General features: G+C 48.2%; 1 protein-coding gene across 10 annotated transcripts in view; it reads right to left on the bottom strand.

Annotated features, from left to right (window-relative positions):
- ENTREP2 (endosomal transmembrane epsin interactor 2) overlaps positions 1 to 20,476 on the bottom strand; it is a 443,707-nt gene that overhangs the window by 50,375 nt on the left and 372,856 nt on the right. For 6 of the 10 annotated variants that reach the window (XM_077939052.1, XM_077939054.1, XM_077939047.1 and 3 more), the window contains exon 4: positions 19,704 to 19,838. The exons of the other annotated variants lie outside the window; for them this stretch is intronic. In XM_077939052.1, the coding sequence (XP_077795178.1) occupies positions 19,704 to 19,838 (135 nt within the window). The remainder of the gene's footprint in view (positions 1 to 19,703; positions 19,839 to 20,476) is intronic. 10 annotated transcript variants of the gene reach the window in all.

Raw genomic sequence — 20,476 nt, 5'->3', positions numbered from 1 at the left:
CATCACTGAAGAATCCATTCGTGGGCCCTCCAAAATCCACACAATCTTAAGGCCAGGGACCAACTGGATTTCAGGAATAGGATCAAAAAAAGCCAATTACAGCTCCATTGTGATGTACTGATTTAGCTTTGATTGTGAAGGACGGTAATTTATTGAGTAATTTATCTTGCTAACCAACGTATTAATCCACTGTCCAATCAGCACTTCTCTCATTCAATTCCAAGGAGCAGGAGTCCTAGATGGTTGGAAGTGTCAGAAGGGAAGGGAAGAGTGTCTTCTAGTGTCTTGCCCAGTAATTGTACAGGGCTGCACACTCCTGGGGAGGGGGAATGAGGTCTGACTTGGAGCAGGCCAGTGGGGATGGACAGAGAAAAGATTAAGCAGGTGTCCATTGCTGGAGTGCAATAAGTAGAGCCCGGGGTGATGAGAGGTCTGGCGGAGAAGAGAGAGGGAGGGAGGACAGAGAGAACAATAGGAACACAGGGTCCCTTGCCCTTCATAATGCCCTTGATTCTTGTTGAAGGGAAATGCCATGGATGTGGTTGGTGGAGCCAACATCTCTGCCTCATCCTTGATCATCTCACACACCCCACGTCCAAATTCTCCCTGGTGGGTTGACCCGGCTGCCAACCTCACCTGCAATCCTCCCAGGGCTCCAGCTCCACCTGCCCTGGCTGAACCTCCCCCTCTCACCCGGACTCTGAGGTGGCCTCCCAGCACCTCAGGTCTACTCTTGCCTGTCAGGGCACCTGTTTCAGCGTTAAGTCGACTCCTGTCCCTCCCAGGTTAGTCTGTGAAGGGAGGCCCACCACAGTGATAAAATCTCCGCACCTGCCCCCGTGCCTAGCTGGCGCCCTCTGCAGCCTATTTCTGCCTCATTGCCACAGAGGCTGTCTCCCATTCTCTCTGCAGACCAGCCCCCAAGTAAACATCATGCTACCCTAGTTCCACGCTGGTCTAGCTCTCTCTGCTTCCCAGTCCCCCACCCAGGAAAAGGGCTCACTGAACCAGCCTGGGCACGTGTCCACTCCCAGGACAGTCCACTGCAGGAATGGGCGGGGCAGGGTGCACAGGAGGGTGCTGTAAGCTGGGCCTGCTTTCAAAGCCAACCTGGGTGATTGGGGACCCAGTTCACCATGGGGCCACTGGGGCCACTGCCTAGCCCCTCTGCTTCTACGCGACTATGACAGAAGATGGCACTGAAGCCTTCCCTGAGAAAGCTCTCGGATCTTCTTTTGGTCACTTCTGGCTCACACCCCAGAGAAGATCCCCTGGACGGAAGCCTCAGCTCTCTTATTTCTGGGGATGTGGCTTTGAGGGTTTCCTCATCACTCTGAGCCTCGATCTCATCTGTGAGGGGATGACTGGCTTAGACTCTAATCTGAAGTAGGTGAACCCCTGGGGCGCTTGGCAAAGGGAAGCCCTCCTGGGAGGATTCCACCAGGGTGTGCAGAGCCGCGTGGCATAGCGAGTGATCTCATTACTGGGAGGTTCTGAATCAGGGGCAGATGGTCGCCAGCACCTGGGAGGGTTGGGGCACCATTCATTTTCTGATGGGTTATCACATTTGGTTTGATTTCAGTCACCCCAGAGGACCAAAATGACTAAAATAAGTTATTCATCTATAAACATCATGAAGCATTTTCAGGCATTTAACAGATGTAATAATTACCTATATCTCAGTCACTTTTGAAGGGTAACTACATTTTAATTGTTTTGTCTTATAATCTTTTTTATTAGCAATTATATAAGCAATTGATTGTAACTGTCAGTGAAAACTAATATCTTGATAGCCAAAAAAAAAAAAAAAAAAAAAAGTCAAAAAATCCCACTCTTTTATTTAGATGACTGGGGAATACTGAAGAGCTGGGGAAATACCAGGCTCTATTTTAAGCACTGTTTTAAAGGAAATATAACACAATCTTAACCCTGGCAGGGGAAACTCCAAAGAGTCCTTGTTATGATGGCGAATTCCTAAGTAAAAGTCATCTACAGATGTGACTTGTTTCCAGGTATTACCCCTGATTTGGGGGACATGTCTCTTCCCTTGATGGGAGATTGATTCCCCTGGATCACTGCATCCCTTGTACATCAAGGTTTCTTTCATGGCAGATGCCACGTCATTTTTCTCTCCATGTATCAGAACGACAACTCATTGCTTGCACGACAACGGAGTGGAAATGCAGGGAGACCTCAATGACATTTTACTCAGCTGACAAGGAAGAGACAAACTGCCTTGTCCCAGGAGTCTATGAAAACTAGAAACACGGCCAGGCGCGGTGGCTCACGCCTGTAATCCCAGCACTTTGGGAGGCCGAGGCGGGTGGATCACGAGGTCAGGAGATCAAGACTATCCTGGCTAACACGGTGAAACGCCGTCTCTACTAAAAATACAAAAATATGAGCCGGGCGAGGTGGCGGGCGCCTGTAGTCCCAGTTACTCGGGAGGCTGAGGCAGGAGAATGGTGTGAACTCGGGAGGCAGAGCTTGCAGTGAGCTGAGATCGCGCCACTGCACTCCAGCCTGGGCGACAGAGCGAGACTCCAACTCAAAAAAATAAAAAATAAAAAAAAAGGAAAGAAAACTAGAAACACCTCCTACTGGGAACTATAAAGCTTTGCCACTACTTTGTAAAACAAGAACTTCTTCCCTGCCCAAGGTTATCTATTTCATAGGTAGAATTCATAACACACTAAAACCTTCGACTTGGCCTGCTTGGTATAGAAAACTTATGCATTACAAAATATTCTGCTCAGAGTATACGCACATATGTAATACATGAATTTGTGGTTTATCAATTTTCAAAGAACCTTTTTAAACATGTTTTGATTTTTGGTAGTTCAGACAGTAATCAGTTTCTCGCTGGACCTCAGCTTGTTCTGAGCATTCAGGTCCACAGTCCTGAAGCTAAGCCAGGGTCCTGGGTAGCAGCCTGGTGTATGTATCACTGCATATGGCGGTGAGAGCCTGGGTTCCGAAGCCAGACTGCCGGCCTGGGATCCTGGCTCCACCTTTACAATCTGCATGACCTTGCGGCGTTATTAAATGTCACTGTGCCTCGGTATCCTCATCTGTAAAATGGGAATAAATGATACCTATACTTCACAGCGTTCTTGCAAGGGTAAGATTAGTTTCACAGATGTGCTTCCAGCAATGCTTAGCACACAGCAAGGCTCAATCAACATTAGCTATGACTATCATACACAATTAATCATCTGACCGTCTGATCGGACTGAAAACACAGGTTCCTGCAGATAAATTCAGCAGAGGACTTTCAGGCCTCATGCATGAATGCTTAAGGAAAAGAGCCCTAAAGATTATGAGATGCCCATCCAAGAACATGCAAGAATGCGTTCTGCAGTCTAAACTGATTCTCCAGGGTGCTCCTTGTGTTCAGCTTATGGGACAGGAACGCTGATGTTTGTCCATCTTTTTTTTTTTTTTTTTTTTTTTGAGACGGAGTCTCGCTCTGTCACCCAGGCTGGAGTGCAGTGGCGCGATCTCGGCTCACTGCAACCTCCACCTCCCAGGTTCAAGTGATTCTCCTGCCTCAGCCTCCTGAGTAGCTGGGATTACAGGTGCCTGCCACCATGCCCAGCTAATTTCTTTTGTATTTTTTGTAGAGACAGGGTTTCTCCATGTTGGTCAGGCTGATCTCGAACTCCTGACCTCATGATCCACCCACCTCAGCCTCCCAAAGTGCTGGGATAACAGGCTTCAGTCACCACACCTGGCCTGTCCATCTTTCATTGCTCTACTTTCTGGGACTTGATCGTCCTCTCTCATGACTACTACTTTTACTCCCATGCAGGTAAAGCGTGAGTGAAAGTAGTTTGATTAAAGCCCAGGCAGATTAAGGACGAAGCTAAAAAGAATGAAGAGACGCTGGTGGGAGATACTGGCTGACATGCAGAAGTAATTTCAATGATCTTATTAGCCTTTCGCCTCTTGAGTACTTGGTTAATGTTCATAACCAGAAGTAATGTCTCCAATCTGCATTTAACTGATATTCTCCCTCTTCCTTAAAGATATAGGCACACCTCTTTTCCTCAGGCTTCACAGACTAGACAATTCTCCTTAAATGCCTGAGGGCCATGGCACATAGGGGACGAGTGGTTGGGGGGACCACGTTCATTTGGCTGGACTGTGGGAAAAGGAGCCCCCACCTTTCCTGATTTATGCAACCAGTAGTTCTCCGTGTGTGCAGCCGGGTGGGCCTCCAGCACAGTCAGTTTGGGGGCCATGAGGGGCAGGCTCTCCTCGATGGTGACAATAATTTTAAGACAGCGGAGGTCAGTACTTGGAAGTGGGAAGAGGCCAGAGGAGAGAAGAGGGTAGACGAGCAGAGGAGCGTCCCTCCCCATCTCACCAGACAAAGGATAAAATGGAGGAAGGCATAGGACCCTCTGCCAGAGAAGCCCCCAGGAATCGTGGCATGTGCAGGGCAGGAGCCACGGGCCCCACTTCATGCCGAGGTCCTTGTCAAGCCCATGGGCCGCAGACCCTGTTGGATGGGGCAGTAACGTGCACCTGAAGGCTGAGGCCGGGCCCAGGAGGCGTTAGATCTCTTTCCCTCCTTTCCTCCAGGTCGCCGGGCTTTGCTAATTTCATCTTCCAAATATCTACCAAGTCAATGCACTCTCCTCCTACTCTGATGTGCTTCTGCAGTTCTGGTCCCATTATCTCTGCCCAGGTTGGTGTCTGTGCCCTCTCTGGGCCTGGCTCTCAGTCCTGTCCCCTGCTGCTGCTGGATGATCTATTTCTGTAATACGTCTGGCCACTGCCCTCTCTTCCCTGCTACCCCAAACACCCCAACTCGGTGTCTCCACGTTGCCCGCAGCTCTGATACTGCAGGGCCCAGGATTTGCAGGAGGTAGAGCCAAGGGTGGGAGGAGGAGGAGTCAGACGGATGCCCAGCTCTCCACCTGGGAGCTGAGCAGCCAGGGGTGGTGGTGATACCATTGACAAGGTTGGGAAGAGAAGCAGAAGCTAAGCCAATGGACTCCCTCTGGGAGTGGCTGGTGGAGGATGGCAGGGAGTGATTCGGGAGGTCCCGGGAGCAACTGGTGGAGGATGGCAGGGAGTGATTCTGGGGGTCCCGGGAGCGGCTGGTGGAGGATGGCAGGGAGTGATTCGGGGGGTCCCGGGAGCGGCTGGTGGAGGATGGCAGGGAGCAATCTGGGGGGTCCCGCTCTCGTGTATGGGACTCTGTCACGTGAGTACACATGCAATGGCTGGCAAAAAAGCAGCTGTATGGCAGGATCCTCATCCTCAGGAAGGACAGGGCTTCTATTTTAAAATACACTGAACGGCAAGGCTGCACGTGCTTTCTGGAATGTAACATGAATGCATCCTATGACTCAAATGTCAGAAAATATATTGGTGGTTGTTTTCTTGCTTTATTTTGGGCTCTCACAGGTATGAGACTATCGGGTTTCAGGAATATATTCTTTGCTCAATATGTACCTTCCTCCTGCCCTCCTTGCTTCCTTTCCTTCCTCCAGTGCACACAGATCGAGCCCACAACGCAGCAAGCACAGAGATGAAAAGAGGAAGATAGACGTGGGGTCTGTTCCCATGGAACTCGGTCTAGAGGGACACAGAGATGCCCTGGCCAGCATCTGGACTCATGAGGCTGATGCACCAAGCCAGGGCAGAGCTGCCTGAGAAAGATGCGTAGGGAGCACTCTCAGGGGCCAGAGGAAGGGACATCCAGGCGACATAGAGCGATGAGGCAAGTCAAGGGTGGCGGAGGTGGGTGGGGACAGTGTTACTGGGAGAGGGAAGGCTAAGTGCAGAGGTGGAGGGTAGGGATGGGAAGGGGCAGAAAGCGCTGTGAAGGGAACTTAGTGGGTGAGGGGAGGCAAGGCAGGAGGGATACAGGGAGAAGGCTGGATGTGCTGCAGGGACACCTGGGTGGTGACAAAATTAAACTGCCTAAAAATACTCAAGGAGAAATGAACTTTGTTAACACAGTTTCTTTAAGAATGTAACATGCCTGTAATCCCAGCACTTAGGGAGGTTGAGGCGGGAGGATCACTTGAGTCCAGGAGTTGGGGACCGGCCTGGGCAACATAGTGAGGCCCTGTTTCTACAAATATAAAAATAAAATTAGCTGTGTATGGTGGTACGAGTCTATGGTCCCACCTACTCCAGAGGCTGAGGCAGGAGGATGGCTTGAGCCTGGGAGGTCAAGGCTGCCATGAGCTGTGATTGTGCCACTGCACTCCAGCCTGGGCAACAGAGCAAGACCCTGTCAAGAAGAAAAAAAAAAAGAATTCAATGTGCTGGGTGAACGGGTTACCATCTCAATGAATTAGAGAAGACAGAACTAAAGAATATTTATATCCTGTCCAAGTGTTCACAATGCATCTCTCTGTTTTCACAATGCACCTTTCTTACCTTCTTTCTGTTTGTTTTGTCTGGACTAACTGCTAGTCAGGCTGCTCTCCTCTCTATAGTCGCCTGAATTCTGCTTGTCCCTGGGGCCCGGGTGAGCACTAGGAAGGAGAATGCGCCAGTAATCAGCTCATCCCACAGTGAGACTCACATCCTAGTCATTTTCCTTTGCTCACCCAACTTCCCCTTAAGTTTCTGCTAAGATTCGCTGACCTCCCTACCCTATAAAAGAAAAGCCCTTTTCTGATTGATTTTGAGATGTTCACAGTTCTTGAGTTCCAAGGATTCTCCCCTGTTAGTTGCAAGAGTCCTTTTGAATAAACCTTCTCCTTATCTAAGACAAGCTTAGTTTTGCTTGACAATGCGAAAGACCAGAGGGACACAGTGAACTAAGAACATTTTTTAAAACGGAAAGGTCTTGTTGAAATTAAATTTAGACTTAATCAGTATCAGCTCTTCTTGTATTTGAGACTTCCTATCTTGTGTCTTGAGAAGGGCAAGAAGCAGTCTGGTGATACTGAGCTATAAACTGGAAAGGATTTGCTATCTACTAATATCTACGCTGGACCATCCCAGACCATCTAGTTTGTACTAACCCTAAATAGAACCCTCTCCTGAGATCCTGAAACCCAGCCTGTGCTGGCATGGCAGAGACCCCACCGCTGGAACGAAGGAGGGACTGTCTCTCTGTGGTTCCTTTATCTGAATGTGCCCCAAACTGTGGGTCCCTGCATTGGGGGAAGGAGGGAGACCACCTGTGTGGCACAGCCATCTGAGTCCCAGAGTCTCCCAAGAAGCTGCCCTAAATCCTGCCACATCACAGCTGCCAAAACACTCCGAAGGCAGTGGCTCCCTTAGTGGTGGCTCCAGAATTTCAAATCAGCAGAGGCTACGGGACTGCAGTCTGGAAGGAGGCTGTGTGTGCAGGGGAAGGAGGTGTATCTTAAAGCTGTGTTGGCACAGTACATTGCATTAGACCTTAAAAATGTCCACCATCCATTTCAGATAGTGGGGGTGCGACTTACAGAAATTATAAAGGCCTTTAGAACCCGCCCTCCCCATAAATTACCACCGGCACCATAGGTGATTCCACATCTGACCCACCAAGCACCTGTCAGTCCTTGTTCTTCAAAATGAGGGCACATCTGAGACCCAGCATAGCTTCCAGTAACCTCCCAGAAGGCCTCATACAGCTGAGTTCAAAGCTGTTCTTTCTCTTTTTTTGTTCTGGTCTTATATGCAATATGCCTGGCAGGAATTTCTAGACATTCTAGAAAAATGCACGTGATGCACTGGCCATTAAGGAAGGATATAGGTCTTCAGCCATTTTTGTGGTTTTCTGTCATTTCAGCTAGGATTAGAGGTGAGGTATGTGTGTACGTGCACGTGGCCAACCATCTGTGTTCACATTACCACATACCTAGAGCTGTGTTTGGTATCATTCAGCAATAGAATCCCAGAATTTTTTCATATATTCCCACTTCCTCAGCTTCTTAGATGTCACTGTTCTTTTCCTATAGCCAACCTACCCCTGTATCACCCACACACACTGAAAACTGCATCCATCACCCTACTCAACAAAATAATGGTTCTCCTTCAGGACAGAGAGGAGGATTGAAAATACTTCTAATTTAATATTTTAATTTCCGGTCATAGTGAAAACACAACATATTACACTGTCACTGTCTGTTTTTCTTTCTTTCTTTTTTTTTGGTGGGGGGAGAGGGGGACAGAGTCTTACTCTGTCATCCAGGCTGGAGTGCAGTGGTGCAATCTCTGCTAACTTCGGCCTCATCCTCCCGAGTTCAAGCAATTCTCCTGCCTCAGCCTCCCGAGTAGCTGGGATTACAGAAGCACACCACCACGCCCAGTTAATTTTTGTATTTTTAGTAGAGATGGGGTTTCACTATTTTGGCCAGGCTGGTCTCGAACTCCTGACCTCAGGTGATCCACCCGCTTCGGCCTCCCAAAGTGTTGGGATTACAGACGGAAGCCACTGCTCCTGGCCAACTGTCTGTTTGTCTTGTCTGTTTCCCTCAGTAGACTTGGAGGGCAGTGTCTCTTATCTCTGCACATCCAGTGCCCAACCCAGACACAGAAGAGGTGCTCAAAAATTTAGTTAATTAATAATTAAAAACTCCTACTGATTTCAAAAATAGTTACTAGGCCGGGCGCGGTGGCTCAAGCCTGTAATCCCAGCACTTTGGGAGGCCGAAACGGGCGAATCACGAGGTCAGGAGATCGAGACCATCCTGGCTAACATGGTGAAACCCCGTCTCTACTAAAAAAATACAAAAAACTAGCCGGGCGTGGTGGCGGGCGCCTGTAGTCCCAGCTACTCGGGAGGCTGAGGCAGGAGAATGGCGTGAACCCGGGAGGCGGAGCTTACAGTGAGCTGAGATCCGGCCACTGCACTCCAGCCTGGGCGACAGAACGAGACTCCGTCTCAAAAAAAAAAAAAAAAAAAAAAAAAAAAACAGTTACTGAGTATAATTTGTGCCACGCCCCTTGCTGTAAGCCAGAGGAAGACAGGAGAAATGCCAGGCAGTGAGGAGGTCAGGCCAGGCTGGTGACCACAGACGCATAAGCTGCTCACCCACAGGCTGTGCGGCATGCTCCACTGGTCCTGTCGCTCAGGAAGCAGACAAAGAGAGAGCAGATATTTGGGCTCATCTAGGGATGCCTGTTAGCCAGGGAGACACCACAGAAAGGCAGTACGAGAAGGAGCTCTCAGGTACTGGCGCAGGGATGGCTGAACGGGTGGACATGGCTCACACATAGGGAGAAGGGCGGTATCGCACGGTGGCGTCTGGCTGAACGGGTGGACATGGCTCACACATAGGGAGAGGGGCGGTATCGCACGGTGGCGTCTGGCTGAACGGGTGGACATGGCTCACACATAGGGAGAGGGGCGGTATCGCACGGTGGCATCTGGCTGAACGGGTGGACATGGCTCACACATAGGGAGAGGGGCAGTATCGCACGGTGGCATCTGGCTGAAGCTGTGGAGCACTCAACACGGGGCTGTCTGAAATATTAATAAGATATATATTATATATTATATCTTTGGTCTCTGCTCCTCAGTCCCTGCTACAGAGCTGCTAAAAGCCTTGTCATTTCCTGAGTGACAGGGGCACTAAAGAATCTTCTTTTCGTTGTTGTTGTTTATAGTTTTTCTTTCTTTTTAAAATTATACTTAAAGTTCTGGGATACACGTGCAGAACATGCGGATTTGTGACAGGGGTATACATGTGCCATGGTGGTTTTCCGCACCCATCAACACACCATCTAGGTTTTAAGCCCTGCATGCATTATGTATTTGTCCTAATGTCCTCCCTCCCCTTGTCCCCCACCCCCTGACAGGCCCCCGTGTGTGATGTTCCCCTCCCTGTGTCCATGTGTTCTCACTGTTCAGTTCCTACTTATGAGTGAGAACGTGTGGTGTTTGGTTTTCTGTTCCTGTGTTAGTTTTCTGAGAATGATGGTTTCCAGCCTCATCCATGTCCCTGCAAAGGCCGTGAACTCATTCTTTTTTCATGGCTGTATAGTACAGAAACTTCTGTTTCAGTATTTGGTCTTTGACCCCAGTTCCTAAATCCCTTGGAATTTCCTGGGTGACAGGAGTGTCTTTGGCTCTAACAAGATGACTCTTGATGGAATTCTAGATGGGTGCTGGGTCACTAGAATGACTGAGCCATGATTATGAGCTTGGGGCTTTCAGTCCCACTCCCCATCCTCCAGAGGAGGGACAGAGGCTGGAAATGGAGTTACAAATCGATCCTGCCTACATGATGCAGCCTAAATAAAAGTCCCTGAACGGAGGGGTTCAGAGAGCTTCTGGGTCAGCAAACACATCCCCGTGCCAGAAGGAGACGCACCCTAGCTCCTCGGGGCAGGGGCTCTTGTGCTCGGGACCCCCCCCGACGTCCCAACTTGCGTCTCTCCACCTGGCTGTGCACCTGCATCCTGCCTCCTATCCTTTATAATCAACAAGGGCACGGAAGTAAAGCCTCTCCCTGGGTTCTGTGAGCCACTCTAGCAATTCAATCAAATCCAAGTAGGGGGTTGTGGAAGCCCCAGTTTATACCCCATTGGCCAGAAGTGCAGGTCACAATCTGGGGCTTGTGACTGGCATGAGAAGTGAGGGTGATCTTCTGGGGCTGAGCCCTTAACCTGTGGGATCCGACGCTGTCTCCAGGTAAAGAGTGTCAAAATTGAGTTGAACTGAGCACACCCAGCTGGTGTCTGCTGGAGAATGGTTTGGTGTATGGGGGAAATGAATACAGCTGGTGTCAGAAGTCTCGTGCTGAGTGGTGTGTGAGAGTAGAGCACTGGAAGTTGGAAAAGCAAGCTGAAGGAAGGGAGGCCATGGCCTGAGGGCTGCGATCCTGGAGGCAGCACACAGTTCAAGGAAACAACCAGGTCAGGTGGTTGGGCGGAAGAGCGTGAGATCCTAGGGCTCTGCGTGGACCATCTCCCTGGGAAGCCACGTATCTTCCCTGGAAAGAGAGGGGGACTTGGAGGAGAAACCATCTGGGGTGGACAAAGGCAAGGGCCTGGCTCCACAGAAAGCAGCCTTCCCCGAGCAGTGAACAGCCCCTCCTCGCCTGCCCTCTCCACACCTGGACTTTCACTTTGCAGACCACAAGGGGAGGGGGAGGCATGCTGCACTTGCAGCCTGTGAGCCAGGCCTGGCGGGGCTGGGACGCTGAGAGACAGTCCTGAGAGGCGGACCACACAGGCTGTCCCTGGGGCTCTGCCCACCAGCCTAAGACTGGGAGAGAATGAGACTGCTATCGATATATCACTCTTAGCTCAACATCTGAAAACCTCGGACCTGGCTTTAACTTAGCAGGTACAGGCAAGTCCCAGCCCCCTTTGGTGGGATGGCTGCTCCCCACGACTCTTTCAGAGACTGCTGCCACACTGATGCTGCATGGCCTTGTGAGTGTGGACATCCAGCCAGACTCCGCATCTCAACCCCACGGGGGAACGCAGATACCACTGGGACACGCAGGCTGGAGGCAGGCTTACAGTGACGCCGGATACCAGAGACACGGTGGAAACAAGTCCCGCATCAGGAGGGAGCAGCTTTGCCTCGGCTGAGTTGGGTTCAAAGGTCAGCCGAGCCTGGTACTTCTAGGCGCTCCCTTAAATGGGCCCATGGTTGCCAGCATAACTGGGAGACCAGATATTTGACATCCTTCTCATCTCTGACCACATCGCCCTCGACCCCAGGAACCTGCCACTGCCCCCTTAGAAACGTAGGAGAGGGGAAAGCTGGATTAAGATGTGGTCCACTTGTCATGCCCTGTAGCGTCCATTTCTGAGAGTGGAAAGGTGGCTTCTAGCAGTGGTATGCATGTGAGTGTATGCGGGGGGTGTGGGGTAGGTGTGCATGTGTGTGGTGTGTGTGGGGGGTATGTAGTGTGTGGGGGGTACGTGTGTGGTGTGTGGGGGGTATGTAGGGTGTGGGATATGTATGTGGTGTGTGTGTGGGGGTATATGTGTGGAGTATGTGTGTGCATGTGTGTGGTGTGTGTGGGGGGTATGCAGTGTGTGTGGGGTACGTGTGTGGTGTGTGGGGGGTATGTAGTATGTGGGATATGTATGTGGTGTGTGTGGTGTATGTGGGGGGTATGTGTGTGGGGTATGTGTGCATGTGTGTGGTGTGTGGGGGGGTATGTAGTGTGTGTGGGGGGTATGTAGTGTGTGGGATATATATGTGGTGTGTGGGGGGGTATGTGTGGGGGGTATGTGTGTGCATGTGTGTGGTGTGTGTGGGGTATGTGGTGTGTGGTGTATGTGTGCATGTGTGTGGTGTGGGGTATGTGGTGTGTGGCGTATGTGTGCATGTGTGTGGTGTGTGTGGGGTATGTGTGCATGTGTGTGGTGTGTGGGGTATGTGGTATGTGGCACATGTGTGCATGTGTGTGGTGTGTGTGTGGGGTACGTATGTTGTGTGTGGGGGGTACGTATGTTGTGTGGGGGGGGTACGTATGTTGTGTGTGGGGGGTATGTAGTGTGTGGGGTATGTGTGTGGTGTTTGTGGTGTATGTTGGGGGGTATGTGTGTGGGGTATGTGTGTGCATGTGTGTGGTGTGGGGGGATTATTAGTGTGTGTGGGGTATGTGTGCATGTGTGATGTGTGTGCGTGTGGTGTTTCATAAAGCCAGTCAATGCTGCAAGTTTCATCACAAAATATTGACCATTCATTTATTCTCAAAATCATTTTTATTTCTTTAGCATGGGTAGGACTTATTCAAGATTAAAGGATGAATTTATTTTTCAGGTCTCTGGGTTTTTTAGGAAATTGTCTGGCCTTTTTTTTTTCTTTAACTTTCTTAGAGACAAAGATAAGAAGGCACATAAACTCAATAACTGATTGATTTCTTGGGAAACTTTTATCTCCTTGTCCATTGATAAGGTTTCTCTGGGTAATCTGGTTTATTGTGGCTCAGTAAATGAAACCAGGTACATGAAAGAAGAATAAGATCTTTAACTCCGATTTGAATTAGGTCACTATGATAAAACCATAAGGACATTGTTGAATATAGCAATGCATTCAAGGTGGCTAGATGCAGTGTCAGCATGTTATGAAGCACATTTCACCAGTTAACAGTTCTGATTTTTGTGATTTAAAAAAATTCTGTGAATACCGTTCCAAAAATATGTCACAGTCTTGTGCTGGGTTTGACTTGGCAAAAATGGCCATCAACCTACCTAAGCATCTTTTCATTGTTTAAGCGTATTTATTCTGTCATCCTTTGTTACAGAAGCCGAGACACTGTTTCGGCAGGAAAGGGGGTCTGTAGCCTTGCTTTTTCAGTAGCACTTGTCCACCACTGTCAAAGGCTTTGAGAAAGCAGATACTGAAATCCTAATTTTTAGACCCTATTTCCTGACTATTCATAATGAGATGCCCAGAGGCAGGCCCTGTCATCAGGGAGCAGGGACATGGGTCCAGGACCTGAGACCCTCGGAGGGGCCCTGCCCTCCACCAGGACCTGCTCAGGGACCCATGAGGAGCCACCTGCCTCCCTCAGGGCTGCAGCCTTCACGCCGCACCATTGGTGAACGGACGCCACAATGCACCCTCCCTCTGGCTCTACAGTTCTGTGAATTCCTGTGCGCTGTGGTGGGGTTCCAGGTTCCCTGTGTGCCCTCTGCCCTGCTCTTCGCTCACCCCCGTAAGGAGGTAAGAAACCATCAATATCCTCGAGACAGGCTTACTGGCCCCCAGAGGTGCTCTGCCAAAAAAAAAAAAAAGAAAGAAAACAGAATCCAGGAGCAGGCCAGTCAGGAAGGGCAGAACAGAGATCAAGGGGTTTCGGTGCCTCCAAACCAACAGAACCAACAAAAGACAATCCGAGGGATGAGCAACATCGGCATGGGCTTCTGGATGCCAAATTTATTCCTCTTTGGCCACGAAGAAAGTTGGTTTCTGCTTTTTCCCTGAGGATGGGTTGTGCCTGTATAGCCTTCCAGGTATGGGAGGGGAGGAAGGAGGGAGGGTGGCCTGACAGGACGCAAGTAGTTGGACAAATCTCATTAAGTCAGTATCAGTTAATTCAAACACAACTAAAATCAAAGTGCTTTGATTCCCAAGCCAATTATATAGGATTTCCCCCGCATAAATTGAGTTCATTACATACTAAGTATAGATAATCCATAATTTAATATGGAAAATTCAGACATGGAGTGCTACTAATCAGATACACAGAGCCTCACATTAGACTATGGAAAAGATCAATGGACCTGCTTTAATTGCCAACCAAAAAGGAGCAAGTGAAAGAGAAACTAATCAAAGGAACGTTCTCCTTTGCTCCTTCTTTAGCTAAGGGTCAAGAACATTTTGCAGGTGATAGGAAGGGGCTCTCATGGACATCTGTGCAAAAGAGTAGAGCAGCCTCTTCCCAGAGTGTCTCCATTTCCAGTGGCCCTTATTTGTTTGGCTGCCCAAGAGTTTTAATAAAGCAACACCGGGTCCCTGTAGAAGATCCTTTCACTGCAGTGAAAGTCATCAGGCACAGCTTGGCTTGGCTGACTTTTCAAGAGTAAGGAGTATATTAAAAATGCGCCACTAATTATCCGAAAACTAGATAATGTGGCACATGACTCTCAAAGGAAGAAGTATCTATAATTATGGGAAGGAAGTACAAAATCTTAATTATGCTAACTATTTAAATAGAGCATAATGCTTGAGATGATAGAATTTAAGGGTTAGGAATCTGCCTTAGTGCTTTGAAGTATCTATATACTTCAGAAAAGGGATCTGAAAAAGATCTAACATACACTGAAAAATTCACTGTAATTAACTAGCTAGAGACATCCATGGGTACAAACCGTAACCAAGGAGAGAAGGCTGCTGCAATCTGAGATAAAAGCAAAGACACAAGGGCTCATGGGAAAAAAAGATAAAGACAGAAGGAGCTGAGGAGGGAGTTGCCAAGACTCAAGATCACATCGCAAGCAGAGGAAAAAGGTAATGCCTGCTGCAGAAAACAGCTAGGAAGAGAAGCTTTACAAAAACCCAACAGGGATAGGGGCAGTGGTTCATGCCCATAATCCCAGCACTTCGGGAGGTCAAGGCAGGAGGATCACATGAGCCCAGGAGTTCAACACCAGCCTGGGCCAGTGAGACCCTGTCTCTACAAACAATAAAAAAATTAGCTGGGTGTGGTGGCATATGCCTACAGTCCCAGCCACTTGGGAGGCTAAGGTGGGAGGATCTCTTAAGTCCAGGAGGTTGAGGCTGCAGTGAGCCGTGATTATGCCACTGCACTCAACCTGGGCAAAAGACTGAGACTCTGTCTCAAAAGAGTTTGTTAGTCATTCATGCTACATTTCCAGTGTGGGTAAGGTGCAGGGGGCTCTGCTCACTGTAGTGATCCAGGCTGATGGCGCTGCCACCACCTCCACTCTGCCAATTACTGTGCCAGTGGGAAAGAGAGCTCTGGAAGACCTCACACCACATTTAAACACTCTGACTTGAAAATAGTACATATAAGTTTTGCTTACAAGGCCCCCAGCAACCATGAGGGGACAGGGAAGTACAATCTTACCATGTAAAAGGAAATTGGAGAGCTAGACATATTTTAAAACAGCATTAATGACCATCACATACCTAAAGGAGAGAAAGCATTTGGCTGACTTTAAGATTTTTCCCTATATAGATATTCAATGCAAAAGAGAATAACATATCATCTATAAACCCCTAGACGGGAAAAAGTTTCCTCGAGAATTCTGCACCCAGGGGGAAAAATGATGTAGAACATGATTCCAGATTCTGCTGAGGATAGAGAAAGCTCGAAAGAACATTGCCCCACTGTTACAAGAAGACGACATTGGGTTCTGCAAATTCCCAGCTTAAGTTGAACCCATCAGACAGCTGAGGTCACAGGGCAGCAAATTCTAAGGAAAAGACAGAGTCTCCAAGGAAAGACATGGGCACTTACCTAGGGTGGATGCAGTCAGACACCACCAGCTCCAGTGGAAAAGGTAGGCAAGATGCAAGATCACCGAGGTAAGGTAGCAGAGAGATGGAAGCAATGAGGAGGAGTCAAATGCAAATGCTAGGAATGAAAAACAGGCACAGAGATGAAGAATGCCTTTGACAGACCGGGTCAGCAGTGGACTGGAAACAGTCGAGGAAAAAATGACCAAGTGGGATTTATCTTGGGAATGCAAGGTGGACTTACCACTCAAAAGTCAATGTTATTCACCATTTGAGTGGACTCAAGAAGATAATGTACAGGAACATCTAGGCAGATGCAGTAAAAGACTGATAAAATTCAATGGCCATTAGTGGTAAAAACAAAAAACAAAAAACCACTCTCAGCAAACTAAGATTAGGAGGGCACTTCTGCAACCTGATAATAAACATTACGAAAAACTTAGAGCTAACATTATACTTAATCCCTAAAAGCAGGAACAAGACGAGGACATCTGTTCTCACCACATCTATTCAACACTGTACAGGGCAGTCTGGTCAGTGCAATAAAACAGGGAAAAGAAATGAGGCATCCGGATTGCAATGTGTGTTGGTTTATTTTAGGTGTCAACTTGACTGGATGAAGGACACTCGAGAACTGGCAAAGCATTATTTCTGGGTGTGTCTGTGAGGATGTTTCCAGAGGAGATTGGTGTGTGTCTGTGGACTGAGTGGGGAAGATCCACCCTCAATGCTGGGGGGCACCATCTGATTGGCGGGGGGCCTGGCTAGAACAAAAAGGCAGAGGAAAAGTGAATTATTTTCTTTTTCTCTTCTGGAGCTGAGACACCCTGTCCTGCCCTTGGATATCAGAACTCCAGGCTCTCGCCCGGGACCCTGGGACTCACACTGGCGCGACCCCTCCCCCTGGGTTCTTGGCCTTGGACTGAGAGTTCCACCATTGGTTTCCCTGGTTCTGAGGCCTCTGGACTTAGACTGAGCCAAACTCCCAGCTTTCCAGGGTCTCCACCTTGCAGATGGGCTGTCATAGGTCTTCTTAGTTTCCATGGTTATGTCAGCAATTCGTTCAATAAATTCTCTCTCACCTATCTATATCTGTCCTATTGGCTCTGTTTGTCTGGAGAATGGAAGATGTAAAATTGCCTCTCTTTGCATACCACGTGACTGTCTACATAAGAAAATCCAAAGAATCTGCAAAAGAGCTACCAGAACTATGTGAGTTTAGCAAGACCACAGGATAAAAGATTGGTAACAAAAATCAAATTTCTATATGCTAGCAGTGAATAACAGACAATACCATGAGGATAGCACCCATAAATGTGGAGTACTTTAAGCATAACTATTACAAAATATGTTAAGATATATATACTGAAATTTACACAAGGTTGATGAAGAAAAGATACACTGGAGAAATGAAGTATGACTTAAATAAATGAAGAACTATATCATGAATACATCCAGTCTCTTTAAAGTGATGTGTAGATTCCATGCAATCTCAATTAAAATCCCAGCAGGATTCTAGTAGAAAATGAACAAGTGGATTCTAAAATTTATATGGAATTACAAAGGAAATGATAGCCAAGACAATTTTGAAAAGCAACAAAGTTGGACGACAGCAATAAACAGGTACTCACTTCCAATAGTCCCTGGTCCTCTTGATCTCAGAATGTCAGTCCCTGCCAAGGCCATTGCTCCTTGCACAGGTCCTCAGGTAGGGGACAGGGGCAGGCTGTCTCTTCTCCTACCACCTAAGCCACTGCTGCCACTTCCAGACCATTGGCCTCACACCTTGATCACAACTCCTGTCTCCTCTGAGCCTCCTGCCACCAGTTTTGATAGTTCCTACCTCCAGGCAGGCTTTGTACACAAATTCATTAAGGAGTTTGAAATGGTGTGGTTTTTCTTTTGCTATCAACTCTTACCAGTGTCCCGGGCAATCTGAATACCCATGGGGATGTGCCATGCATTCAGCTAGGCTCCCAGCCTTCCCTGGAACTTCTGGACTTCAGTGGCCTTTACTCCACGCCGTTTTTGCCACCTCATACCAAGGGCTTTTCTCACCAATGTACCAGAACAGTGAATAAGAGCGAGACTGCAAGGTCACCAGCTCCACTAGACCTGAGACTGCATTCTTAGAGACAGTGTTGTTTTTTTTACCAGCATTACCTTTCAAGTCACAGTCACCACTGCAGGGGCTGGAGAGTCATGAAAACCAGGTCCTACGTCCCATGAGTGAAGGCCTTCAAGGAGAATGCCAGCACCTTAGAGGAGCACACTGAACACCCCGACCAGCCAGCTGAGGAACGGGAGGTAACATGAGGCCCAAATGCATCTTCATACTCAAGAAGATATCTCCAGGTTGAAGAAGAGACTTAGCAGTTGTCAGAATGAGATCGCAGAGTGAGCAATGGCTGCCCGTGTCCCCTCCCAGGAGGGCTGTGAAAGGCCATGGCAGACCTCAGGCACTGACCAGGCAGGCCCCAGGATGCAGTGAGGTAGAAATGTGGGTGTAGGTAATGTGGGCAGCATGAAACACCTGGTCCCATGATGGGATGGGCTCTGGAGTGCTGCCGCTCTGGTTTCCTCCAACCCCGCTGCATCTGTCACTCTGGTGATCTGCTGGGACCGCTCACCTTGGACCATTCCTCCGTGCAAAACATGGCAGGTGCTGTGAGCCAGGTGCAGTCCTACCACAGAGAGGAGCTGCATCCTCTCTCTCTGTACATCTTTGCTTGTCTATCAGCTGGGGACCACCCATGGAGGACTAATCACAGGCACTCAAGGTCAACGCTTTCCTCGTCTCCCCAGATCCAAGGTGGCTCTCTGCAGTTTCCCATCCCCTGCATACTGCATTCCCTACACACACGCTAGAACCCCTCCATGCTGCAAACACAATTTTACCACCAACTGAGAGTTCCTTGGACTGTGCCACATATTTTTATATTTATTTATCCTTTTTTTTTTTTGAGACGAAGTCTTGTTCTGTCACCAGGCTGGAGTGCAGTGGCTCAATCTTGGCTCACTGCAACCTCTGCCTCCCAGGTTCAAATGATTCTCCTGCCTCAGCCTCCCAAGCAGCTGGGGCTACAGGCGCCCGCCACCACACCTGGCTAATTTTTATATTTTTAGTAGAGAGGGGGTTTCACCACGTTGGCCAGACTGGTCTCGAACTCCTGACCTCAAGTGATCCGCCCGCCTCAGCCTCCCAAAGTGCTGGGATTACAGGTGTGAGCCACTGCACCCGGCCTGTGCCACATCTTTTTAAAAAGTTTTGGCACAGTTTTATTCAAGGGAAACAGAAGAATTGGGTTCACTCTTCTTACGTATTTTTAAGTAGCCAATTTTGCTTTTCAGAATAAAACATTTGGAAGAAAAAATAAAATAATATAAACAATTTTTCCAAATCACTTTTTTTTAAAAGATCAGATGCTACACATGAGAACAGACTGCACGGGAGACTGATTTTTTTTTCCTCCAAAAATCTTTTAAAAAGCAAAATAAATCCCTATTTGTTCCCTGATGGTACAACAGCCAAAAGTGTCAGAAAAGCCATAGAATGCCTCCCATCCGCATTTGTAAAGACTTCTTTCAATCATTTGCATCCGACTTTGCAGATGTCAGAGGTAGGACAATGAAATGGCAAAAATGCAAAGCGAGATCCAGAAAGCAACACCTTCAAAATCAAAATCTGTAATCCTTTCAAATGTTCTCTGGAAAGATATTCCCTCTCGCACTGAACCTACCCCAGGAAGTTAAGAGCTGAAAGGAATCTATATGATAACAAAGCTTCCTAAACTGTCTGTAAGGCATGGGATGAAATGCATGCACAAGCAGCGCCCAGCGGGGTCACCTTCAAGGTCAGCCTCACAGCGTTGCAGTTCTCCTGCAGCGGGTTCAGTTTCAGCGTCTCCCCGAGGTTGCTGCAGCCGGACGACTGGTGCTGCAGCTCACAGCAGACACACACCTCCACACTGTCAAACTTAATCTAGACAGAGGAACACAGACAGACCTCACCGTTAACAGGCATTCAGCCCCTGAGGGTACGCGTGAGTGACACAATTCAGAACACAGGAAAATGGCTCAGTTCAAAACAGCCTGTTTCAGTGTGTTTAAGTAGTAAAGCAAAAACAATTTCTATTGACCCAGGCCATTAGGAGGACTTCAAATTCCTATTTTAAAAAGCTATGTATAAAAAAGTAAAAGTACATTTGAAGAAACTTAAGCTATACATTAGAGAAAACGGCAGGTGGATTGCAAAGTGAGATAAAGGTCAATAAACTGAAAATCACTCACGCTGATGTATGCACTGAGATGTGTTATCCTAGCTCTGTGCCTTGGCTCATTCTCCTTCCATAGTCAGAAATTTCCTGCCTCACTTCATGGCCTATCAAACTCCTGCTCATCCCTCAAGACCCAACTCCAGCGCCATCCTCGAGGCCTTGTCTGGTTTTCCTGCCTCACTGCTACTGAAGACTGACTTTATCCAGCTACAGGTGCATCTTATCACCACAGTATTGACAATGGCAGTAAGTTGTAGGTGTTCAATACATGTTGAATGAATAAAACTGGCTTGGAAAATGGAAAACCATGGAAGGGAAAAACAATGTATTTCAAGTATTTGAA

The sequence above is a fragment of the Macaca mulatta genome, chromosome 7, assembly GCF_049350105.2.
Source record: "Macaca mulatta isolate MMU2019108-1 chromosome 7, T2T-MMU8v2.0, whole genome shotgun sequence".
Classification (NCBI taxonomy): domain Eukaryota; kingdom Metazoa; phylum Chordata; class Mammalia; order Primates; family Cercopithecidae; genus Macaca; species Macaca mulatta.
The sequence above is the reverse complement of the archived record's forward strand: the minus strand, read 5'-3'. Positions and strand labels throughout refer to the sequence as shown.